This window comes from Rhopilema esculentum, chromosome 11 (genome assembly GCF_057945365.1).
Source record: "Rhopilema esculentum isolate cy_ngs chromosome 11, ASM5794536v1, whole genome shotgun sequence".
Taxonomy (NCBI): domain Eukaryota; kingdom Metazoa; phylum Cnidaria; class Scyphozoa; order Rhizostomeae; family Rhizostomatidae; genus Rhopilema; species Rhopilema esculentum.
In genome coordinates this window covers 13,225,029-13,251,475 of record NC_142825.1, presented here as the reverse complement: position 1 = coordinate 13,251,475, position 26,447 = coordinate 13,225,029, and the positions used below count along the sequence as shown (strand labels likewise).

General features: G+C 36.1%; 1 protein-coding gene across 1 annotated transcript; it reads left to right on the top strand.

The window, feature by feature from the left end:
• Window positions 1-769: 769 nt before the first annotated feature.
• Window positions 770-24,905, top strand: LOC135693773 (adenylate kinase isoenzyme 5). The gene is made up of 15 exons (XM_065212343.2): window positions 770-985; window positions 2,441-2,999; window positions 3,824-3,987; window positions 4,455-4,568; window positions 5,359-5,544; window positions 6,142-6,208; window positions 7,683-7,907; window positions 8,839-9,002; window positions 10,191-10,304; window positions 11,617-11,808; window positions 14,994-15,114; window positions 16,957-17,120; window positions 17,352-17,465; window positions 18,723-18,914; window positions 24,166-24,905. The coding sequence occupies exons 1-15, from the start codon at window positions 923-925 to the stop codon at window positions 24,232-24,234; spliced, it is 2,508 nt and encodes an 835-aa protein (XP_065068415.2). The 5' UTR covers window positions 770-922; the 3' UTR covers window positions 24,235-24,905.
• The last annotated feature ends 1,542 nt before the right edge of the window (window positions 24,906-26,447 follow it).

Below are 26,447 nucleotides of genomic sequence, written 5' to 3'. Positions count from 1 at the left end.
GGTAGTGGCAGGCCTACGATTTTCCGACAAGATAACATCTTGGGTCATGTCTTATTTTAAGGAAACTGCACAGTTTGATGAAAGGTGAATTTTGGGCGAGACCCTTTAAAAATCTTTGCTGACCACGCCATAATTAAGTAGCAAGAAGAACAATCCATTTATGATTTTTATATCATGATCGATATCTCATCAAGCAATTGATAATAGAAGAGGTCGACGATTACATTTTTGACAAGTCGTTCATAATAACAACATGATTGTAATTGTAACGGCCATTTTCTGCATTTTATCTTGTTTTTTTCAGTGGCGATAAAACAACTTTTGTTTGGAAGAATCCGATGGAAAGTTCGGCTAACCTTTACGGAATTGAAATTAAAGGTGAACTGACACGCAAAACTGTTTTTTGATATAATGCATAAAATGATGCAAGGAATCTTAATTACACCTTTTGTGAAGATCTTATTGTTTTATCTGAAAATCCCAAGAAATCCTTTTGTTCTAGGCAAAATCTCGTACGCTATTTGCAAGCGCCCCTCGGAAAAAGCCTTGTTTCTAAATGCTATTCTGATAAAATAGGTTAACATAGCCCTACACTGACAATCTACCGTTTCTCCTATGCTTATAGTGGGAGGCCGGAGCACATTTTGGGATGGGGGCTTTAGAATAATTGCCAAACTTTTATGACAAATTCCTCCATTATATTTGATACTGAACACGACATCCCTCGCATCATTGCATGTTTGGTGTTTATAACCTGCGCAGGAGCTGCAATCATGGATACGTCCAAACAACAAGCAACAAGACAATGTGTTCGTGAAAGATTTCAAAACAAGACGACCTGTTGATTAACGCAGTAATTACTCTTTTTATTAATGCAGCTGAAGGTTGCCAACTGACAAGAGAATTGTTACTGCCTCCAGAAATGGCTGGACTCGATGATGCCAGGGCCTACATGGCCAAAAGGGAAATACCACAGTTGTTCGAGGTTTGCGAGGGCTTCCTTCTTCCTTCACAGTAGAGATTACGAATTTAACTATTCCCTTCAAATTTCATTGCATTTTGAGATAATTTATTTACTTTTAACGTGAACTGGCTTATTAAGAGTCACAGGTTGTTAGTACACCAGATGTAAATCACAGCATTTTTTATTTGGCTCAGGTAGCCTCTTGATATCCCTATGTTTTCCAACGCCTACCACTCAGTTCTAATTAGTTCCCACATCAGAACATTATAATTTTCAATTATTTGTAGGTGCTGCTTTTCACACTATAAATTGAAAAATATATCTCATGACCAGCAAACTTAGGTGATATGTGAAAATTTCTTTCAATTTAATAAAGCAGGGGAAACGCAGCGACGGTTTGAAATTTAAACATAAACATTTTGTATGCTTCTACTGTTTAAACATAAACATAGTGGTAGAGGTTTTCATATTTCTTATCAAAGATTAAGTTCTTAGCACAAGAATGACTGTGTACGACACCCTTGTTGATATTCGTTATATCTCTATCAAAGGGATCATTATCTTGCAAAATTTCGATATAAATTATTCAGAAAGAGGGTGCTTTGAGAAAATAAGCATCAGAGAACAAAGAGGATCATTCCAAACCAGATTTTGATTTTACCTAAAGGTTTTTGTTAAGTAATTCCTTTTTGTTTCGGTCTTGACGACAAACAAAATTACAGCTTCTCATTGATCAGTGGCATCTTCTAACTCTTTTTATCCATTAACCTGTTATTTCTTGCACTCTGAGCATTATACAAATACTCAGTCCTGCTCATTATCAATGTAGAAGTAGAATGAAAAATTCAGAGTGGGGGAGTGGGGTCATTTTAACATCAATGCTACAAGTAATGGTCATGGTTGGGGCTCATTGCCCCCAGGCTACATTGGAGCTCTTCTTGCCCCAAATCTGCCAAGAGCATGGTCCCCACAGGCCTTTATACCAGCTCCTTTATAACAGCACATTGTTATTTGGTGGGTTTTAATGAAAATATGTGCCAAGCAAAATTTTGAGAATGCATAATGGATTGCCCCTTGCTGAAGGCAACAAAGTTGCATTGGAAATCAACAGGGCTGTGAATGACTTGTTTCAGTTTGTGAAGTTCACTATAGCTTGTATATGGCCAATTTCTTGAGCATGTTGCTTGGATGCAAGGTTATGAAAAAACTTGCTCACAGACAGTGGCATAATCAGGGTGCTAGGATCCAGCATGGGGTCAATGTCTTTTAGAGAGCTGGACAACCCTCTTATTTCAAAAAGCTTTGTGATCATTTAGGGGGATGATTCTCCCTCCTTTCCCCTTGCTATGCTTTCCAGCCCAATCCATTATCCGTTAATTACCAAAACTTTCCCTCTTATTCTGCAACTTATGCCTTTATAAAACTGGTTTCACGGTCAAAACTTCTAACAATGTTTTTGTTTGGTTTTTTAAACAGAGTTTAATGACAGCTTTGATGTACAAAAAGCCGGATGACCATATAAAATTCCTTGAAGAATGCTTATCAAAAGCTGAAAAAGAGAAAAAAATTCAGTGGCACACATTTATTGAGCCTTTGCCCCCTATACCAAAGGATACTGGAAAAATTCAGTCAGAGCAAGCAATGCCGCAAGAAGAGAGACCTGAGATGCAGGAAGAAAAGCCCCAAGCCAGTCCTGTTCTAGAAACACCACAACCCCTGCCACCAATTGCAAAGAAAGAGGATGGTGCAGAAGTAGACCAAGGGCTAAACAATAATGTTAACATTACATCAGAACAATCTTCAGAGGAGCCTTTACTTGAAGTAAAATCTTCTGAAAATGATCATGATTCTGCTTCTAATATGAAATTGGAGAAATCTATTTCTATTGAAGATGATAAAGGGCTTGAAGAAAAAGGACTTGAAGTAGAAGAAGTCAAGGGGCAAACATTAAATGAAGTTGAAAATGTTTTGCAAAATGATGATGCTGAAAAGCATCCAAGTGTCAAAATAAGTGTTCCCATTTTGTTTGTTCTTGGTGAGTTGTTTTGGAAGTAAATGTTTAATCAAGTTTTATGTTTTTAACTTTATCAATCATTGGCCCATTTATGTGGTAAATGTTGTATGTATTCAGTTTTATGGGCAAGCAGTGATATGAAAATTCAAAAATGGAAGTGAAATGACCAAGATCTGATTTTAGGTTAAATGATGTTGGCAGGCATGGATGTCCATTCTCTATAAAATGGCTTCTCCCAAAAAAACAAGTGACCACAGAAATGAGGGTAAGAGGGGGCTTAGCCCCCCCCCAATCTCAGATATGTGCATAAATGCACACAAAAGTTGCCTTGCTTTAAGCTATTAGCATATCCAGCCCCCAACGTTTTAGCCCCCTCAATGTATCTTATGCTCTGCCATCCTTGAAAAGAAAAAGGCTCTTCAAAAATATAAAAAAGGGGTTTTCATAAAAAACCATTTTAAGCAAGAACTTTGAATATAACCGTTTGAGGTAAAAGAATTTACAATTACAATTGCTTTTGAATATACAATTTAAACCTCCATCAATAACTCTCAAGGGAAAGAGCTTTCTTGTGATAATTAACCTTATTTCACCTGTTTACTTTCGTATTCAAAATTGGTCTTGAAAAATTTTTCAAGATACACATGAATTTTCTAAAATGATTTGCAGAATATGCTGTAAGAAAATGAGGTCACAGATTCGAGCCATACCCTCGTCCTTTCATTTTCTCACATTTTCTCTCAGAATAATTGTTTGCGCACTTTTACCTTTCCAATTCTTCCATGCCCTCTAACAGATGTTGGTATCTCTTGCATTTTGCTTTATCTAATAATTTTGCGTTAAAGGTGGCCCTGGATGCGGCAAGGGTACACAATGCTCAAAGGTCTCTCAGGACTATGGATTTACGCATTTGTCGGCAGGGGATTTGCTTCGAAAGGAAATAGAACGAGGCACAGAGAGGGGAAGTATGATTGCAGAAATCATAAAGGAAGGACAGCTTGTGCCTCAGGTTAGCCATGAATTGAGATTAACACGATACATCATTATAAGCACTTCCGAATATGTTTTTCATCATTATACAGCTCACCATATTTTAGCAAAATTTAAGTTTGTTTACCCTGTTCTGTAACACTGAATTGTTTGTTGAACCTTATCAAAATTCTGCGTGGTTTGGTTTCGATGCCTTGGTATCGATGTCTCATTGCTGGCTAAATTTCTATGAATTTCTTCAAAAATTTCACGATCAAATGATGTAACGCAAAAAATGGCAAATTACTTATTTTTCATTATAACTAACGAGCTCCATGCACTATAATATAAGATGTCAAGTTATAGGAATAACACAAGATCTTGCGGTGATTTATTTGAACCATTTCTAACTAACAGGAATGTAAACTTTTAGGTACATTTTGGTGTCACTTGAACCTCAAACGGAGTTGATATTTCGGTGTTATAATTTTTTTCTATGATAACTAGGAAATAACTATCGAGCTCCTTGAGAATGCAATGATGGAGGAACAAGATGCAAAAGGCTTTCTGATTGACGGGTTTCCGAGAGAAATAAGCCAAGGAAAGCAGTTTGAGGAACAGGTCAGTACTCTAATCCTTTGCTTGGTTTAACAAAAAAAGGAACCCATAGCAAGTTTCATTTCCAGCATTCTTCTGTGTAGCCTTTTTTTATAGAAAAAAGCAATATGCATGAACCTACTTGTGAAGAGGGCCTGTTAACGGGATGAAGGAGATCAGGTCTCTAAATCTCCGATATTTTGCAGGTCATTACTGAATTTTTGTTCATTTGGCAGCATTAAAGAAACTTGTTGAACAAATATTATGGGTATCAGCGATTGCTTCTCCTTATAATGGCATTTTTCAATTATTTTTTTGTGACAATCATTGTTTATTCTTTACTGATAAGTGATGACACTATCTAGTATCATCATTGCTGCTTGTAACCTTTTAATGTACTGTACTCTTAAACTAAAAATGCTCCAGAACGCAAACTATCTTGAATTTTGCATCTGCTCCGAGGTTTCTACCTGAATACACTTTTTTGTATAAGAACCAGTATATTTAAGTTCAGGCTGATTGTTCTTAATTATTCTCAAATCTGGATCGTTCTTAATTTATTCTTTAATTAAGAGTGAGATTGCCAGCTTTTTCAGGCCTCATTTGCCGACAAAGTGAGTGAGACAACCTCAATTTGCCGTCATGTTTGAATATTCAGCGAAAAAGCGCCCAAACATGACTAAAAATCCTCGTTTATGAGATAAAACGTTGTTCAAAATTGCATTTTACAGTAGCTCAGCCTCACCTTTTCCTAATTTGTTCTTTTTTGAGGCTCATGCTCTTATAAAAAAGTATACCGTTTGATTTTCACAAGGTCAAGGACTGCACCGGACTGCTTATGTTCGATTGTGATGATTCAGTGCTTGTTGAACGCCTGTTGAAACGTGCTGAAACCAGTGGACGGACTGACGACAATGAAGAAACTATTAAGAAGCGTCTGGCCTTGTTCCATGAAAAGACAATGCCAATGATTGATTATTATGAAGACAAGGTCAAACGAGTAAGTAGGGTGAATCAAATATTATCGGATAAGATTTTTTCAGGGGACACAGAAGCTTGGTTGAAGAAGCTTTGTAATAGCCGAAGTGAATGCAACAGTTTTCGCATTGCCCTAGCTTGGTCTGTTGAATTTTCTTAAGGGTGTAGTTAGTTTCCCCACTGATGACAGAGGCAGAGTTTGAAATAATAATGTAATTTTACCGTTGTCTTACCATGTTTTGCTTATCTATTGCTATTATAAGAAGCTGTTTATTTGAAGCCTATTGATACAGAAACCCTAAAGGCAGCGTTTCCATGGAAGTTGGCATTTTTGGGGATGTTGCTCGTCGAAACGAGCAACGCACAAGTACCTTGGTGGAAGCAAATAAAGTCCCAGAACAACTAAATTCATTTAGCATTTCATCGGGAATTTTAACAATCGTGCGTGCAAGCATCTGCATTCTATAAAAACTCACTGCCTTTAACGTTGCCCCTAACTGGTTGAGTCTTTCAGAATTAAGGTTTTCATTAACGCATTTTGTTATCAAATTCTTTTGATACTATTGCCGTGCTACCTGTTTTAGTATTGATGTATAATTTATAAACAATTTTTTTCAAGTTTGATGCAAGTGGAACCATAGATGAAGTGTATGATCAAGTCAAGTCATACATAGATCAGTTATCAAGTAAGTAAAATTCTCATGAAAGAGTCTATTACGTCATTTAAAATGCACAGTCTCTGGAAAAGCCTATTATGCCGTTTATAAACATGATCCTTAAGAGCAGGACATGTGATTTGTGATCTCAGTAGAATCACAGGCGTCATTTTTCAGGTGTCCTATGGGTGAAATTCAGGGGTCTTATGCTGTAGCTTATGCCTTTCTCAATCGAATTAAAAAAGACCATTTGAGCTCAAAAATATTCTATTGTAATTGCACCTCAACATCTCTTGCTACAATGCCTGCCAAAAGTCTTGGAACAGTGACATCAATTTCCAAGGTCAAAACCAATCATCCCCCTCTCCCCCAGGGAACAATGTTGGTTTACTATCAAACGGGTTAGGATTTTAGGAAACACTTTCTTTTGCGCTTCTTTTATGATATTTCTCTAAATCATCAACATTGTTTGAGGGGGAAGGGGGCGGAAGTAGCAATTTTGTTTCATGAAAGGAATGAAAGATATCAAATGCAGCGTAAATTGGTGGGTGTTCCAAGTACTTTTGGCAGGCATTGTAGCCCGCCACTATACAAGCTAGTTTCTTTGCCTCAGTCACTATTAAAATGCTTTACAATCTAATCATTCTTTTGCAACTGAATAGTCTTAAAGTTCTGGGATATAAGATTTACTGTGTCATATTTAAAACAACCTGGGTTTGAAGCAGTCCAACATACAGCATCAGTTGCTTGTAACATACAATATGCATATCATAGAAGAAAGTTACCGAAGCTTGCTTGCTTCGGAAAAAGTAAAATGAAGACCTTAGAATTACAGGCGCAAGGTTGTCGACTGTGCCCTTACGTTCATGTTAACAATGAAACAATGCTAACAATGACCCATTTAACATATTTCACCATATTTACCATATTTCATCAATCAATGCACTATTCTTAGTTGCTAAAATCCATTACGAAGCAGAGACTCCATTTGAATTGACAAAATTGTTTCTTTCACTGCATTGAAGGAAGGGCCCATTGCAAACCAGCATTTGCTGAAGGGCTACCCTTTTTAAACTATTTAAAAATAAAAATGAAAAATTGAAAATATATTCGTAGGAACAAAAATTGTTGAGGGGACTGTAGTGATGTAACAAAACAAAACCCCTGTCTCTAACAACGAAATTCCTAATTTTGCATCCAGATGGGTTTAAGTGGCACAGTTGTGGTGCCGTAACTTTTATAGATTTTGGGTTGGTCAAAGTGATTAAGAGATTTAGTCAACAGATAAATCATTCACTGCAAGTTAGATAAATAGAAATCAAATGACTATCATATTTCAGCTAGCTCATCTTGAAAGTTTCTGACTTTTGCATTGTATCAAAATTTCTTGAAAATATTTTGTAAAGACGCATGCTTTTGATGAGTAGGCTAGATTTTAGAAGCATACCACCAATGTAAGTTTTGTAAACAAGCTTAAATTTATCATTTTTCAATACATTTTTAGTTACTGACAAAGAACTGAGCGAGATGATTGATGATATAGCAAATATAGAAATTGAAAGCAAAGATGAAGTTTCGAAGGAAAAGGATGCAGAACGTGAAAATATAGCTGACATTGTGGAAGAAGACGCGATAGCACCTCAGGAAGAAGTTGTGATTGGTAACAGAGGTTTCACCACAGATTTCGCAAAGCAGGTTCTTCAAGGAAAGGAGGTCATATTTGTTATAGGTAAAATATTTTTGGAGTACCTACTGAGAACAGAATTATATTTGTATTAGACCGGACCAGAAATATATCTTGGAAATTCATCGTACAAGGCGAATTATTTCAATCCAAATCAAAGATATGTGAATGATACTGCTTGGTTATAAATTTTTGCAGTATATCAAAACATGTCCAGCAAATTGTGGAAGGAAATGTGTTTTTCGCTGATCAAAGTAACAGAGGCTCAGGATATGCTATATGGTTTTGCCCGTTGTAGTCGCGCTGGATTTTCCCTGAAACTTACTTATATCTAGACTTACGGAATTACGAGCAGCGTTTTAATGGATTCATGATTAGCAATTTCAAACTTAGGTAGTTTGTAAGTTTATATGCAAGATTCAATGATAAAAAAAGAAATGAATCGGATTCTCAAGAAGATGTGAAATTTAAGCAGATAAGAACGCTGTGAACAAGCAAAGCTTCCTCTATTCTAAACTTTTTCAAATTTGACAAATGGATTTCATTTGTGATTGCAAAAACTCAAGGGTATTGGTATTGCTGATCATGGATTTCCGAATTTTATTTGATGCTGCATTTTTAAGAATATTTTGCCAAAATGTTCTTGCTACGTCCTTCTGCTGCAGACTTTGCTTAAACTACATTCATTTTTTTATAAGAAACTGGCTATAAAAAACGAGTACTGGATAGTCAGAAAAAATTAAAAAGCTTCAGCACTCGAAGCAAAAAAATTACGAAACAAATCGTGATAAAACTGAGAACAAAGGAAATTTTGTAAAATTCAAGAACATGATTGCTCTGATGGCTGGAGTACTCAACGGCCTTTGTTTCTTATAAAAAATTGAGTATATTGATAAACCTTACTCTTTCTAAACGCCCTCACTTCTCCTCTCCCTGAGTTTAATTTTAAGAAGAGACAATTCAAATTGCATGATAGGTGGTCCTGGTTGTGGAAAGGGAACACAAAGCAAACTTATAGTTGACAAGTTTGGCCATAAGCATTTGTCGCTGGGAGATCTCCTGCGAGGCCAAGTTGCTTCCGGTTCAGAACTGGGCAATATGTTACAGGAGTTCATGAAGAAAGGAGAGCTTGTTCCCAATGTAAGTTTCTCCAAAAATTTTCTTATTTAATCTTATAGAAAAACTATCTTTATTGTGCACAAATTCACGGTAACAACGTATTATCTAAAAATAATTCTTTAAACAGAATGAACTTCTGTGAGTTCAAATTGATGTCGGTTGTCCTGCAAATTATAATTGAGATACTACTAAGCTATTTTTAAGAACGTGTATCGAATGCTAGTTATCTAATTATGCTGAGAAATATCATATAACTTAAGAAATTTAAAACAGCAGAGCCACATAACAAAATATATGCATTTAATACCGTGTCATACAGATGTAGCCAAATATTGAACTTAGTTCCAAACGAAATAAAGTACTCTCAACTTATAAATGCTCAAGAAAAAATCTCAGAATTTTTATCGCTCAATTGTACTTGTGACCTTTGCAAGGAATGTACATGTGTGACCTTTGCAAGGAATGTACTTGTGACCTTGTGATCAATTGTACATGTGTAAGATCGATTATATTTGACTTGCATTATATTTAGCGTTGGTAATTTAGATTAGTTGGTTTTAATCAGTCTGAGTATAAGCTAAAGATTGTATCAACTTTAAATAAAGAGAGAGAAAAAAATCGTATGCTTGTCAGTGTACGGGGACTGTCGTGATGAAGGAGTCGTCGTTGGGGGCTTGGAGACTTCGAAAATCCATATGACTTGAATTTTTCACAATAATCTGCTTAAGACTTTTAAAATATAAGGGGTGTTCTAATAAACTGCTTTACCCTATTTGTGGTATGTTCTCGATAGCATCAAACATAGGGTTTTAATGTGGGGCATCTGTCTGGGTTAATTGCTATTCCTATTTTAAAATTTTGCCTTTTTATTTAAATCTTTATAAAATTTCTATGCGTCAGGTGTTTGTGTTCATTTTTAAATTCTGGGCATGGTAAACCCTTCAGCTTAGAAATATAACTGCCTTACAAAATATATAAATGCTTTCAAACGTTGTTATTATCAGATTTTCCACTGTTTTTTTATATTTTTTGAATTGGCCAAAGCTAGGGAGCTCTCTAGCTCTAGAAAAAACTTAAAAAGCATTGCGATCACCAGTTTTTTTAGTATTCTGAACTATAACAGGTAATTGGGTACTGCGTCCTGTTAAATAATTTTCAGCTGTAATGAGGTACAGATATTTTTTCCAACATGCTTGTATCATTTTGCAGAATCTCATAATGCGGAGCTTGGTCGATGCCCTAATTGCAGACGAAAACGCCACCAAATTTTTAATTGATGGTTTTCCAAGATCACTAGCCCAGGCAGAAGAGTTCGAAAAAGAGGTGAGGTATTCCTTTATTTTTTACTAAAATCTTTTCTAAAACCATGGGTATTCTAATGACTAAGGATTCAAATCTGAAGTTAAAACGCCGCTTCAAAGATGCATGACTAAGGTAATATAAATTTCGTGATACCGTCAAAAGGTCCATGAAAAATTTTTAGCTTAAAATATTTGAAGTTTTTTTGTCTTTGTAAATGAAGAGAGAAGGATCACCAACATCATAAGATCGAATGGCAGCTAGTGGATCAGGTATGCATAGGATCAGTGAATTCTATACATCGGATTTTCTCGCTAGATGGAATAATCCTTTTGTTTACAATTCTCCAGTTTTTTAGGTTTGCCTTTGCTGAGTCCATAATTTGCATTATTTATAGACAACTATGTTCACGCCACGAATACGTTCTGAAAATATCAGGTTCTTTTTAGCTTTGTTTGCCTGTATCTGTTATGCTAATATGCCTGGTCTGGGTCATATGAGCAAAACACCTGATCTCGGTCATACAGGCAATGTGCAAAGATTGTTTCAGTCTTAGGCCCTTTTGATATACTGCTTAGACAACAAAGGAGTTTCGTGGAATTAAATGGTTTATCATATATAATTTTTATATATAACCTAGTGCTCTAAGTGAATTTTTTCAAAACACCCTGTAAGTTGCTCGAGAATTCATTTGAAATCTGCTCGTTGATGCATTAATTGTAAAGTGACTGCATTGCAGTTATGTTAAAGTTAAGGTAGCAATGGGTGTGCCATGGCTAAAATCCTGTAACCTAAACGATAAATTATTGGCGAATAGTGGTTGGCTATCTGGCCAAGTACATTTTGAACTAATATTTAGGTATAAATGATAACAGTTAACTTCCCACTATAACTCGGGTGTTTCGTGTTTTGTGGATGGTTAGACAACAAATTGTTAGAAAAGATAACGCTTTTCGTCCAACCCTGTAATTTTGAATCTATTGTGACTTAATTAAGCATTAATCATATGTAACAATGTATTTATTAATTCAAAAGCCCGTCAGTTCTTTGGAGCTATTGTCTGATGTGGAATGATTTTTTGTTGAAAAAAAGAATTTTCTTCAATGATGTTAATGATTTCTTCGTTTGACATTTCTTTGATCACGGGCCTTTGGTTAAGTGCAAAGAATTCAAATAGAGAAAACTGATAAGAAGTAAAATATACTGTAACGCGAATAGTATTAAATGCGCCTGTAGTTAAGCCCTGGCCTTGCTTTTTTCAGTAATGATTTTATCTCACGAAGATGCTCCTTGGATCTTAAATATTAATCAAGTCTAAATCTTCACTTCGTTGCAGATAGCAGAATGTCACCGTGTTTTGTACTTCAGCTGCCCGAACGATGTGATGGTTGAAAGGCTTTTGAAAAGGGCAGAAATGAGCGGGCGTGTCGATGACAACGAAGAAACGATAAAGAACAGATTAGAAGTGTTTCAGAATGAGATATGTCCGATTATCGAGTATTTCACGGCAAGAAACAAATTGTCAGAGGTTTGTTTTCAAGTTTTTTTCATCATGAATTTTGTGTTTCATACATTAAACATAAAAACCATCAGTTGTCTAATGACCTTGCTTTCCGAATGACGCACTAGATAGCGATTAGTCGACAGAACATAACAATATGTTAACGTTCATTAGACAACTGATGGTTCCAAAAAAGAGAGCATCCACGGTGCTTTTGTAAAAGTCAAAATTTCTAAATTAGAGTTGATTTGGCCATAAGTCGATCTTTTCTTGGAAACCCAGAGAACGGCAAAACATAGAGTGACATTAATTTGGGCAAGCAAGGACGTTTTTCATATATGTGTTTTCGAATCTGTCTTCATTTAAACAGATGATTTAGGCCCCGTTTACACGAGAGAAGAAGGAACGGATCCAAAAGATCCGGACCTTCTAGGTTCTGCAGACAGGAAAAGTACGTTTTCTCGAGCTCTTCGTACCCCCTCCCCTCGTTTGATGGTCTTTCAACACGCCACTAATAGATGTAGGTCATTGTGCCTCTGAACTTTTGTACTTTGCTGAGAATTTCCGAAACTTTGTAACATAATTTGAAGATAACTAAACAAAGGACGCCATTTCGACCCTTTCCACTCCTCTACAATCTCGCCCTCCTTTACAATCTCCACCCCGGGATTTAAAAGTGGAGAGGCTGAAATGGGTGTATCCGAAGATTTTTTGAGGCTACGCCCCCTAGAACGCCGGAAAACGCCCCTTTTATAAAATATTTGCTTATTTCTACTCAATTTGTATAAACAGTCTAGTTCAGAGAAGATAACAGTAACTATAAGAGAAGATAAAATTAGCTTGAGGGTAACAAAACACCAAGCTAATAAAGTTAAGAAATACATCATATCATTAAACAAGATAAAACACCTAGAAAATGAACAAAGAAGGTTTCAAGAAGAACTGGTACAGTGGCGTGACGCAAGGTATGCACCTTTTAGCACAAAACTAAGGGCTCCCAAGATGTTTCTCGAAAAAACGGGATTAGGATGAAATCATTTGTTGCGTAACAGCATTCACAGTACCATTGAAATGAGCGTAAATGATTTGTGAGCAAGCACATGAAGATGTAAGATTTGCCATGTTTCTTCTAATGCACACCTATATCGTTATAAAATTTTGCATTTAATCAATGAGGATATCACAGATATCTAGAATCTAATTTTGCCGAAAACAAAGAAAAATTCCCTGAAAAAACAAAGACCAAGATCTACCAAGCTCAAGTCTCCCTATGCAGGGACAAAAGGCCGAAGACAAGGTCACGAGCCCTGTCTTTGATGAATCTTCTGTAGCTCCGGAAAAGAACAACAGAGGTGCGAGTCAGACTAAAACGCAAGTCAAATCATGCCAGCTTGATCTTTTAAAGTCTTATCCAACTGATCGTGGTCATTTTTGTGAAGATGATTTTGATGCCGATCTTAAGAATTTGATTTTACAGCATTCGAGGACATAAACAAAGATGGATCTGTGTCTGCAAATTTTACTGCTAGTTGTTATAATAAACACTTCAGGAAAACCCCAAAGAGTGAGGCTTTAAAAGTTGACTCAAATTTAGCTAAGTATAGGGGACCCAAAACACTGCAGTAAGGGCCCCACATTGCTCTGTTACACAACTGAACTGCTACTACCCAAAGTTTCGTTAGCGTAAACCTTCCAAGAAATGTTCTAGCCTATTATTGGAAAAAAGTGGGGGGCTATAGCCCCTGCTAGCCCAGTGGCTGCGCGGTGCCTGGCATGCTTTTTCCTCTCATTCTAATTTCGACCTGCATTCTAATATTGATTTTCTGCGTACATTTGTCATTATCCGACGTTTTTCGGAGCATTGCCAGACAAAAGTTACTTTAGCATTCTCTGTTTCCGCTTTTAGTACTATCTTTAAGTTAGGGGGTGGTATTAGCTTAAGAATGTAACCAGGATAGGGTAAAAACGGGATTTACGAGCCTTAAAAGAGGCAGAGGAGCGTAGCAACGTGGCACATAAAAAGTAAAGATAAATTTGCTAGAAGGAAGTTTTAAGAAACATCTCTTATCGCAATTCACAGCTGTTCAATTAAAAAAAGATTTCAATCGGCCAATCAGAAAAACGCTAGCACATGACCGGCATGGTTGTCCAATCAGTGCTGCGTGCAGCTGGGTATATATTTTCCAAAGACTTTGATCTAAGTAAATGCCCAAGTAATTAATTCAGTTAATGCCTTCCAGTTAATGCATCTTTTCTTTTTGGTGCTCCATTGAATTAACGTCCCCTTTTTAATGTTAAATTCCAAAAAAACCCTATTTTTAAACATCCTTATGTTAGAAAATATAGGGAAGTTAGAGAACATATAAATCCTTTTCTCATTTTTTTGTCTGCTGGAAATTGAAATATTTTCCGTTAAGGTCTATATAAAAATGCTCCACTTTCAAATCACCAAAGCATAAAAATTTGAAGGACATCACAATGGGACATCACGGTCGTTAACAACCTCACTCCCATATCTCGACCTTGTTGCTATGCAACTCTCTGATGCAGTCTCGGTCTGGTCCTGAATAAAAACACTGATGGGGCGGGAGCGGCTAGATGAAACTCAACTCAAATAAACTCAAAGAGCTTTAAAATTTTTAAACTTGATCCAGCAGCAGAAGATATCTGAAGTGAGTTGCAGTGGTCATTCATGTACATTAATATAACGATGTTATAAATTTTGAAATGTTTTTTTGTTGGTTTGTAACCCAGGTGCGAATGGGCGTAGCTCTGCCGCCCAGCTCAATTTGACAAATTTGCTTGCCGATATAGAAAATATTATCTAAGATATAGAAAAAGTTATACCGTATCTTATTTTTTTAAATATATCAAATGCATGTTTTATTTCTTTTTATTGCATTTGAAGCTTGATTTTCTAGTTTTTCCATGTTTTCGGCAGGCAGCTGTTGCCCGTCTTCGGTGACTCGTTGTTTGGACGACTTTTGTTGAATTGAAGACCTTTCAAAACAATGCGATTACTCAAATAAGCTTATAAAATGCTGCTTTAATTTTTTTAAAGATTTGAATCCTTCAAATAATAACAAGGATTGTTTTGACGGTTAACAACACAAAGCATAATTCAGCACTGTGTTATTCCATGACCTTTTATGGAGTGGGCGAATTCCAGAGAATTTATTTTATGTGCTCTATGTCCTGCTATCTTCTTGTAGATTTCAGCTGTTGGGACACCAGAAGAGATTTTTGAGACGGTTTGTAAAGAGTTAGAGCTCTACAACTTAAAAATGGATGCTAAAGAGCAACTTAAGGATACAAATATAGTTTTTGTTCTGGGTAAGTATATTTTCAGCATGCTATCATTTCTTATAAAATCAGATAGTAACCTTTAAGGCTCAACATGAGCTGCAGGGACAGATTTAAGAGACAAAGATTGGGGGGGGGGGTATGTGTTAGATAGCAATTAGATTTTGGCGCCACACTCTTCAGATGAGTGAAAATTGATGGGAAAGTCCAGCCCAAAGTAGAAATTCTGAATTTAGCTTTGAGGTAAAAAAGATAAGAAGATAAATTTTTGCATTTTTTTCTTACCTTTGATTATCAGAAATGAATTTTACTGAATCAAAACAACATTTACTGAAGGACACAAAAATATGGGGGGGGTGTCATACCCACTACACTCCCTTCCCCTAGTGAATCCATCTCTGATGGACTGACAAAGATTTACAAGGGTTTCTTTTAGAAACATTTAGTTATCCAAATGGTAGTTAATTTTTCTCAGCACAAGGTCATTACTTTTACATTTTGAGGTTTATGTCAGTGATTGGAATTTCATGTTAAGGCTCACTAAGGGATACAGCACATTAAAATTTAACAACAAGACAAATTACAAGTAATTGGGATGGAGATTCTGCCTATTAGCTGCCTTTGTTAAGGCAAAGTTACTCTAATTGATATCAATGTTTAAGTACACAATGTAGTAAGGTTTCATTTTGTGTAAAGCTTTGTAGCTAACAAAGGAAAGCTCATGGTTTATAATCATTTCAAGATGTTTCATTGTCACAGACTTATTTTCATGAGCAGTTTTTAGCATTTTTAAAGAATAATTGCAGGAAACAAAAATAGGCTGTCATTGTGTGGTTTTACTATGAATTAAATAATGTCTTGCCCTGCAACGCTATAATTTGAGGGTCAAATGAGATAATCCCTCTGTAGTGCCTGTCTTTAGGACAATTTCCGGATTTGCAAACAATCTTTTGGTTGTACAAAAGGTAAAAATGCCTTTGGAAAAAGCAAAAATTTTAGGAACAAAGTCTATTACAGATTTACAAAGGGTCCTAAGAAGTTTTTGTTATGATAAAAATAAATGCAAAGTGATTCAGTTAAATTTTGTGAAGTATGGGGCTAAAAAACTTGAACTGGTTTAAAAAGATTGGTTATCAATTTTTTCTGGCTTTATAATTTTTGTTAATCTATTGGTCACTATTCAAAATAAATTTTCACCTTTTTGTGTCTTTGTGAAATCTGGTAATTTGAAAGCTCATATAATATCTATCTATAAGGATTTTTAAACAGGCCTGACCAGTAGAAATGATGTGTCAAAAGGAACACCATACTCAATGAACATTTTCTATCAGTACAGAGGCTCCACTTATAGTGGCACTGCTTGAGCTAAACTGCTTGCTAACTTCACATAGAATTTAGACCCAAATATATAAAGCTGTTCAATTTAGCTCTGTTTACAGCCTACTCTGATTACCTGCCCACCTTATCAAGCAACATTTGGTGTGATTGTAACAAGAGTCTACTGTAATAGTTAATTTTGTTTATTTATAACATTTAAGCCTAGCAAATTCCTCAAATGCCTGCTATTGCCAGGACTCTTGCAATAAATGCCTCTCTTAGAAGCAATCCAGGTATTTGTTGAAAAAACAATCAAATCATCTCTTTTTCCTTTGAGTACACATGAGGTATTGCTAAACCACTTTGAAATAGTTTGCTTAAGAGTGTTATGATAAATTAAACAATGTTTCTTATATCAATGTTTTCAAGGCAGTTCTTCTACCGGCCTAGACATGCCAAATCAATATATGCAAGTTAGGTTGATTCACTAGTTCTTATTTTTTGACACGTTACTTGTACAACATTTATGCTAATAAACTGTATTTTGATTTATAGGTGGACCTGGTTCCGGGAAAGGTACTCAGTGTGAGAGAATTGTTGCTAAATATGGTTTTTGTCATTTGTCTACTGGGGATTTGTTAAGAGAAGAAGTCCAATCTGGCTCCAAAAGAGCTGAAGCATTGAAGGCAATAATGGAAAAAGGAGAGCTTGTTTCTCAGGTAAAACAAGCAAAGAAGCATGTTTGAATTCTAACAAAAAATTATTGGAAGAATTTTTAAGACTCAAGCAAGCAGTGCCTCAAAAATTATAAATTAACATTAACTATTTACCTTTGAATTTAACTCAGGTCAAATGAAGGACCTTGTCCGTTTTACAACATTACCAATTCAATTTTTAGCATATGACGTCATTGATTAATTAACAATGATTGTATCTTTGATGTTTTGCAGGATACCATATTGGAACTCCTGAGTGAGGCTATGATAAAGAATAAAGACGCAAAAGGATTTCTTGTTGATGGTTTTCCAAGAGATGTCCCACAAGGACAAAAATTTGAAAATGAGGTTTGTTAAATGCTTCTAAACAAAGGTATCATGTTGTTATTTGTAACAGGAGTCTTCAACTACTGCCCTGACCTTTTCTCAAGAACTATTGAGATGGAAATATAAGATTAGCTTGAAAACATAAAGGGCTTTGCTTTCTTAGTAATAATTTGCATCATGTAATAATATGTCAATCAGATCCCAGACTGATTCGTCACTTTCAGTATAGACAGTGTTAAAACAGCTGAAATTAAAGTTTTTATTTACTCTAGCCAAACAGAAATAGTTTGTCTTTTCACCTATATAATTATATGCTACCAAAAGCAGATCACACTCCCCGAAAGACAGTACTAAGAATTTTAACATAGAAAACACCAAGTTTTCATCATAATTTATTCACGGTAGACCATGCAGTTACAATGGCTGAGTTTTAGGGGGCCGTGCAAAAATTTTACAGAATGAAAATCTACTCAAACTAATAGTAATGGAAACAGATTACAATCGTAAAAAACTTGTACGTTGTTTGCTTAATTTTTTACAACCCTTTAAAAGAAGGTAAAGAGGTCGCCTTCTTGGTGTCATGGCTAAGTTGATTCCAAATTTTCGCTCTATGAAATGCGAGCGCCTTCTGCCCATAACAAGTTCTCATTAATGTATAGATCATTTTTATTCTATAGTGTTTAATTTCCTAGTTCCACAGATATATTTAAAATAATTTTGCCGCCATGAAATTCAGGGATGTACAAAGAATACACCATTTTACTGAGAGTCATTCTTATGTCACGGTGACTACTACAGAATAGCCACTGGCTAAAGTGAACTGTACTGGGGCACTCCAAAAACAATCTTTTCTGTAAAACAGGCTTATAGGTTGAGCAGCTATTAGCACATAGATTAAGTAAAATGTAAAATATTTTAAATCAACCGAATCGTGTTTTGGAGAAAACTGATTAACTGCTAATTTAAAAACTAGTCGGGTTTAATTTTTTTCAATTATGAATAACTGTTTTTATTCAAAATAAAAATAAACAAGCTTTATTTTCCTCCCTCTCTTCTAACTTTCGAGTCCCTCCTCTCTCCTTGTTAGGGCTTAGCTGTAAGTGTCTGAGCCTTTCAGTAACATCACCAACTAAAACACCAACTAAAATAAGGGACGAAGTTAGATTAAGACGGGCCCGTTGTAGTCAGATTTTACAGGGTCACAGAAGAAATGACCTTTAATCATAAGAGTATTGGTCAGCGATGGGAGAATAACGTTCTGTTTGAATTCTTTGGTAGGTTGGAACATGCAACTTCATACTGTACTTTGACTGTTCAAATGAATGCATGACAGAGCGACTTTTGGGAAGAGCTAAAACGAGTGGACGGGTAGATGATAACGAGGAAACAATCAAAAAGAGGTTGAAAACTTTTGAGGAACAGACGCTACCTGTGCTCGACGTATATGGAGGACAAAACAAAGTTCAACGGGTAAGATTGTTTGCTATGACCAGAGATACTAAGACATAATTACTTATTACAAATCAAATGACTCAAATATTGGCTAATGGTCGCGCTGAAAGTTGAGAAAATCAAATGGAGACTTATACCGAATAAAAAGAGGACTGATGATGGTCTTTTTTATCTATTAGGTTTTTGGCTTACTCCCTCCCCGACTGTGGTAACAGCCCCCTCCCTTCTCCATGGTAACTGCAAATGTTTACTGTCAGGGGACCAATAATTCCTTGAAAAAGGTTCTTGATCTGTTGAAAGCTTATTCCCAACCTTGAAACATAGAATTTGCCTTTTAATACCTTGAAAAACATGGCAATTTCCATACAGCTTCATCATAACAACTATGGCTGAATTTGGCCAAGCGTATTTGTATGAATGCGATCATTATACACAAGAAATACCATGAGACAATTTGTATGGAATCGTCTAGAGTTTCTGTCTCTGTATGGAATCGTCTAGAGAACTTTTTTTATCCTTATGTTTCGCGCATCGACTTGAAGCCAGCCTATTCGTAGGTCACATGATCAAAACAAATGCACAAACCAATTTTGATATGGCGTTTGCTGATGTTTAAGAGCGCAGACAAGCCTTAAACTCAAACTCAAAGCTCAAAAAATACGCAAGTGAAAATGAAATAAATTCCTAAACTTGAAATAAAACAAACCCTTTCATCTGAAAAATTAAAACAAAATAATACACCGGAAATGAAACGATTCCTTAACTGAAAATAGAAAAATTCGAAAACTGGAAGTGAAACCACTCCTTAAATGTGTTTAACAAATTTGTAAAACGGAAAAGAAAAAAATTCTTAATTGAAAATGAAACAAACTTTTGATCTGGAAATGAAACAATTCCTTCACAGGAAACGAAACGAATTTTTGAAATGGAAGTGAATAAATTCATAAACTGGAAATGTGAAAAATTCCTTAACTTTCACAGCATCAGCAGGTTAATCGCATGATACTGAAATATAAAAAGGAAAAATATTGGGTATTAATACAATAATAAGAAACCTTTAAAGACGATATATCGTAAACTTGTTGGCTGAAGGATACATGGAAAAAACTAAAAAAGAACTATCGAGTCAATCAAGATTTTATCTTGAGGCCATGTATCCTATTGGAAGGGTCTAGATTTAGAAGCTACTAAGATTTTGATTGAATCGTTAACAGAAAGTTATGAGTAAAATTTTAAGTGGAAAATCAGAACAAAATCAATAACAAGATGAAATAATACTAATAGAGAAGTAGCGAAGTAAAGTGATAAAGTTATACCGGGTGGTCGCAAATCTACTGCTTTTGGAGCCACAACAGGCTCTAGCTTTTTACACGCAATCAGCATTCACAGCATCAGCTGGCAGTGTACCCAGCGAATAGTTTTGATTTGATATTTTTTGTCGAAAAAAACTAGACGAACTGTTAAACGACGAGATTTTTCCTGACGTGGATGGCTTAGCATCTGAGAACTCAGTTGTGCAATTTGCAAAAAGCACTCCAAAGAGAAAAGTGGTGTTGCCAGTGCAGCTTGGATATGTCAGATATTATGAATTTGTAAAATTTTCCCAAACTGAATTTGCAACAAAATGGCTGCTAATGTCGCACAGACTACAGCTTTCCTGAAGCCCTACCAAAAGCGATTTTTCATCACCAATTTCATTTTAACGGACTCTTTAAAACAATAATTAATGGCATGCATGCAGTCTTATCGGACGGTAGCGATGGCAAACAGTTTTTTTCTACTTTTTTACGGTACGGTTGTGCAGTTTGCAAATATTCTTATTCAAAATTGTGCAGCTAGCTCTTTTAACTTCTTTTTGTTGAAAAATTTGGGAGACAAATTGTACAGCTTCTTCAGGAGACCACAGTAAGTGGCCTTAGAAAAGCCATTGCCAATGAGCGATAAAAATTGAAGACAAATTTTTGAAAAACAAGATACAGCCCAAAATACGAATATGACATTAACCGGACTTTAATTAGGTTGCTGGAGAGCTTCATTAAAGAACGGCCTGTGTCCCAAGGACTGATAAAACCAAGAGGAGTGTTGGAAATACCCCAACCTTGCGAGTTCACTCGTATAAAATAGCGAAACTTTAGCGATGAATTCTCTTTTTGCGACTTCACCAAACTCAACATAACAACTCAACTTGAAACATGATACCCTGCGGTTCTAACTACAAACAGTGTGAATATAAAATGCGGACCCAAGTCCTCATGGTTAAATGGCTATAATATTTTAAACAGGAGGTTTGATAAGGGCTAAAAATGAAATTGAGAAATCTTTACTCAAGCAGAGACAGATACTACAATATGAAGTTAACAACAAATAAAAATCTGTTAACAACAAAGTTAATCTCATTAAAAAAGGAGCAGCGTAACGGGCGATTAGCGATTTACATGACGGTAAGACAAGGACTGTTATACCAAATCCTCCTCCTGAGATAAGACCTTGGGGTTTGCTTCTTTCAAGGGTACTACTATAGCATCAACCAGGGCTGTCGCGACTTGGGAATGGCAGTTGTGTGACAACCGTTGTGCAGTAGGAAATTTCAAGTAAGATCTGTTCGGTGGAAGAAATTTTCTAGATAATTCAGAATGTTTTAGGTAATTCACCCCCCCCCCCCCCCCCCCCTAACAATGCTTTCTTCGCGATGGTCCTGGTATCCACCGTAATCAAATCTTAATTGGTTTCAAAGGATGCTGCGATTTCACAATAAACTGGGGCTCTTGTTTTCAGTGCGCGACAACCCTGCCATACCGCCTTAACATAAGTCTAATGTTTCTACTTCTATGTATGTATATTGCTGGGGTAATTGCACTGTTCATTAGAAGTGAAACCACAGACCATACCTCCAATGCTTTGTTTGCTGCTGTTTCTCCAGATACAAGGCTCAGGATGATGTAAATCGATCTTGGTGTAAAGCAAAGTACAAACATGACAATTATTATGATCAGTGTGTTCACAGACTTGCGTAGCCATTTGATTCTGAAGTCAGTCAATGGGTGAATAGAGCGTCCTGGCAATATTCTGCGCCTTGCACGCAATGATAAAAACACATTTATGTGTGAGAAAGTAATGCAGGCCGTGGTGAAAATTCCAATGAGCAATCCCAGTGCCTGAGCTGCCTTCCTGTAGGAGCTGTCCAAAAAAGCCGGGATGACAGCTGCTAGGGTTATGATCCAAATCGTAAGAAATAGAACCTTGTATCTACTTTTCAGTTTCCAGTTGGGTTTTTTTGTCCCTTTACCAGCAAGCAAGTACCGATCAAAGCTCAGCGCTGCGAGCAAAAGGATTGTGATAGTAAGCAGTATGACAGTGCTTGTTTTGTACAGTATATATAGTGGGCAAGATGGAGTGACGCTTCGAACGACAGCAACTTGATTTGCAACGTATGTAGGTATAGACACACAGCCAGTAAGAAGGTCAGTAAAGGCCATGAACGACACAAGTATTCCAGAAGGTGTGCGGAAATGGCTGTTTGTTGCCATGATGTAAAGCAGAAAGCTGTTAATAATCGTTGCAGTTATACCAGTTAAAGTCAAAACTAAAATCGCTGCGTAAGATGAGATTACGCTGTGTCTTCCTTGAACTTGCTCTTGTCCTCCGCATAAGCTAGACCAGTGGGAAGTCATGCTGTGATCTGTCGTTGAATTCATAGTATTCTTTTTAACTTAACTTCTTCAGTATATCCTACAAAACTCTCAGATCACTTCGTGGTTGAATATCGTTCTGTCAACCTGTTATGCTTTCGCCGCTAATCACCATGCAGGTGTCGTCTCATGAAAGTCTATCATCGATGACTTATGCTAATTCTAAATACTATGCTGGGTGCCAAAAAGCAGGTGCAAAAGTGACAAGTTTACGTACCTACATGTTCTTGGTTAGCCTTGTTTGCCTAGCTTGCTTTTACATGTTCTTGTTTAGCCTTGTACTCTTTGGGGAGGGGGGCTATTACCCGTTTAAATAGCCAGTAAACCACTTGGTTGTTTATGTACATTTGCCAAAAAAGGCGTATGATCGTTATACGTTATTAGAGGCTACTGAAATTCGTGAAATAACAAGAAAATGAATAATTGTTTTTAATGTGAGCAACTGATCGAGCATGAAACGTGATAGTTGTATTTGTTTGTATTTGTTTGTATTTTGCATCCGAAGGTAGTTTTTAAGACACTGAAGTGCTATGCTTATCGAGCAGTGTCCTGGTCCTTCCTCTCGATGTGACCATACTTGTTTGACGTCATCCTTCTATTTGCGTCCTTCTTCTTTGCATTTACAGATCAAAAACAGTTAGAAGTCGTAAGATTTTTGACAAACACAGTTTCAGATGACATTTCACGAAATTAGCTTAACTGAAATGTTCCGACGGAGAACATAAAAATGTAGCCATTATCCTTAGACGTGTTTTTCTACTTTGCAACTTGTTGTTCCTCTAGTGGAGATATTTAAAAGATGCTGCAGCGGAGTGTTCACAATTACGACCATTTTGAACCCCCTCTATTGTGTCTCAATTTTTTCGAGTAATATCTAACACTCATGTGCTATGACTTGGAAGTTTAACTTGCTAAAAGTACTAGGCAAAATACTACAAATAGTTTGGACACGTTTCTTGTGAAATATCGGTTTTCGTGCCGTATTTTCCTGGCCATCTACTTAAATTCCAAGAAGAAGCCTAGAGTTTCTTGTATCCGTTACACTAAAGAGTTCGCCGGAAACAATCCAATTCAAAAACATTGTATGGTATCAAGAAATGATATGAAATTCTTTTAAAAGCCTTAATAAATATGAAAGAGTCTAGAAGGAGCCATTGATTGATAATGACTATTGGCAGACAAGGGAGACGAACGAAGCTTAAGTTACAATTTTAGAGCCAAAATTATACTCTAAGGTACAGGATATTTACTGTAATTATCAAAGTTAATAAAGCTTGTATTGCATACTTCCAATTTCTTGATTAAAACTTTCAGTTTTGATTTAACATACATTTTTTTAGAGAAATTGATGTCAGTTTCTAACAACACTCCCTGTGGTTCTCCCAAGATCCTGTCAGCCTTTGTCCTCAGGTCACCTCTCCCAACTAGAATGTTTTAGTGTCACATGTGAACACTCCCTTACAGGAATGGTACCCGGGTATTCTTATAACGACATTTTTTAAAATGTTTTCGAAGCCAAATAGCTGTAAATATTGTCGATGTGTCTGTTCCCTTTAATGAAAGTCATTTTTTATTCCCAGATAAATGCTGAGAGGGGCATCGATGAGATCTTCACTGATGTTTGCGTTGCCATGGAAACACTTAAATAATCCTGGAATATTACTGACAATAATCTGAACAGAATAATCGATCGCATGCTACTTGCTCTACTCGGATGTAAATAGAATTTATATTTTTAACGGTATCAAGCGTCACCTTTTTGAATGCTTACATCATTTAAGTTTCGACATATTTATGACCCTACTTTTTCTGTATGCTATTTGAAACAATTATGCTATCATGTAAAGCACATCTTTTATCTGATCATCTGACCAAACATCCTTCCGAGGTTTCCTCAGCATACATGTCTCTACCGTCTATTGCTATAATCAAATGCTATACCCAGGGGCGAGCAAGTCTATTGTTTTGATAAGATGACGTCACAATTACCATTGCTTTAGAACAAAGACGATTGTTCTCCAAAATATTGGATGCGACCGCCCCCTCCCCTCGCCCCCAGGTGTCCGCCACTGGTGATACCCACGCTATGGTCAACTTACTGTTACCGTTTTCCCACTAATAAACGCTTAGTATCAAAAAAAATTCCTATTCTAAGATAAATTCCTCCCCAAAAAACTTCTCTCTTTCTAATAACACCTATTTGTCAAAAAAGACCTGCCTTTAATAAATGCCGAGTCTCAAGTATATGCCATCCTCAAACTAAAGTCCTATTTCAAATAAATGCTTCACTTTAATTTACTCTACCTGTAATTCATCTTTAGTTTAAAAAAACACCTTTCTGTTATCAATATATATACCCAATATCAACTAAATGACTCTCTCTAATTAACGCCTAATCTCAAATAAGCGTCTTCCTCTTGTAGACGCCTAGTTTCAAATAAACGCCTAGTCTGAAATAAACAATCCTCTTTTTTAAACGTCGTCAATATCGGAGTAGCACTTTTTGGAAAATCATGGAAGGATGTAGGACCAAGAGGAATAATGTACTAAAACACAATACGTTATTAAAGGCTCTTGCGCAACCGGCACGCTTTGCGACGATAATTCAAAAGACCAGGCCTAATATTGTACTGCATGAAAATACAAAACACATTCAATTTCTCAAGACAACGTCCGCTAAGCATGCCGGTTGACCAAAAGCCTTTAAATTCATTCCTAGCTCAACTCAAATTTCATGTCGAATTACAAGAGTTTCATGCTTATTTCTGGATCTTATCTCATGAAGAGTAATGGATTTCTTTGATTTCTTAAATGGATGTCATTCCCGCAGTAAATAATACGTTCTATTTGTTTGCGTTTCCGAGATCTTTCGGCTTGAGGAAATTTCCATCATCTGTCCAATCCTACCAACGTTGTGTTTTAACCATAGGTTTAAACCTAGATCTTAACATGACCGAAGAACTTATTAATCTTGTCTGTTAACTATGAATAGCGTTTTGGTCGGTTTCCTGAGCATCTATTAGATCACCATGTATTAGTCTTCCAGTCTTAGGGACTCCACAAAATTTAACCATGTTCCACAAAGTACCAACAGTGCAATCACAAAGAGCGATTCAAGCGCAATGCATCGCTTCAATGGCGTGGCATTCAAATACTTGAAAGTTCAATTGAAAGTAGCTTTGAACTTTGAAAATTTCAAAATGTATTGGGGTAGTTAGACATTGGAGTAAAGCGAAACAAGTTGGCGTGGCAAGTGGCGCTAATTTTAAACAGGAAGTAGCACAAATTTCTTAACAAGAAGTGAAACATTTTCTTAATAGAAAGGGAAAAGAGTTTGAAAACAGGACCTAGGGGAACCATCCCATTCAGCAGAAAGTTCAACGAATTTCTAAACCGAAAGTTAATCAAAATCGAAACTAACAAATTCCTTGATTGAAAATTAAAAAATTCCAAAGCTGTGAATAAAATAAATTCCTAAACTAGAAAGGAAACACTGCCTTAACTGAAAATGGAAAAAATACGCAAGTGAAAATGAAATAAATTCCTAAACTTGAAATAAAACAAACCCTTTCATCTGAAAGTTCAACAAAATCATACACCGGAAGTGAAATGATTCCTTAACTGAAAATGGAAAAATTCGAAAACTGGAAGTGAAACCACTCCTTAAATTTGTTTAACAAATTTGTAAACCGGAAAAGAAAAAATTTCTTAATTGAAAATGAAACAAACTTCTGATTTGGAAATGAAACAATTCCTTCACAGGAAACGAAACGAATTTCTGAACAGGAATTGAACAAATTCATAAACTGGAAATGTGAAAAATTCCTAAATTTTAGTGGAACAAATTATTAAACTGAAAGTG

What these genes read in the sequence shown, in the direction of transcription:
- LOC135693773 (XM_065212343.2), top strand. Translation starts at nt 923, where the DNA reads ATGGCTGGACTCGATGATGCCAGGGCCTACATGGCCAAAAGGGAAATA. An exon ending in AAATACCACAGTTGTTCGAG is followed by an intron (nt 986 to 2,440) that starts GTTTGCGAGGGC and finishes TTTTTTAAACAG; the next exon opens with AGTTTAATGACAGCTTTGAT. An exon ending in GACAAAAATTTGAAAATGAG is followed by an intron (nt 17,466 to 18,722) that starts GTTTGTTAAATG and finishes ATTCTTTGGTAG; the next exon opens with GTTGGAACATGCAACTTCAT.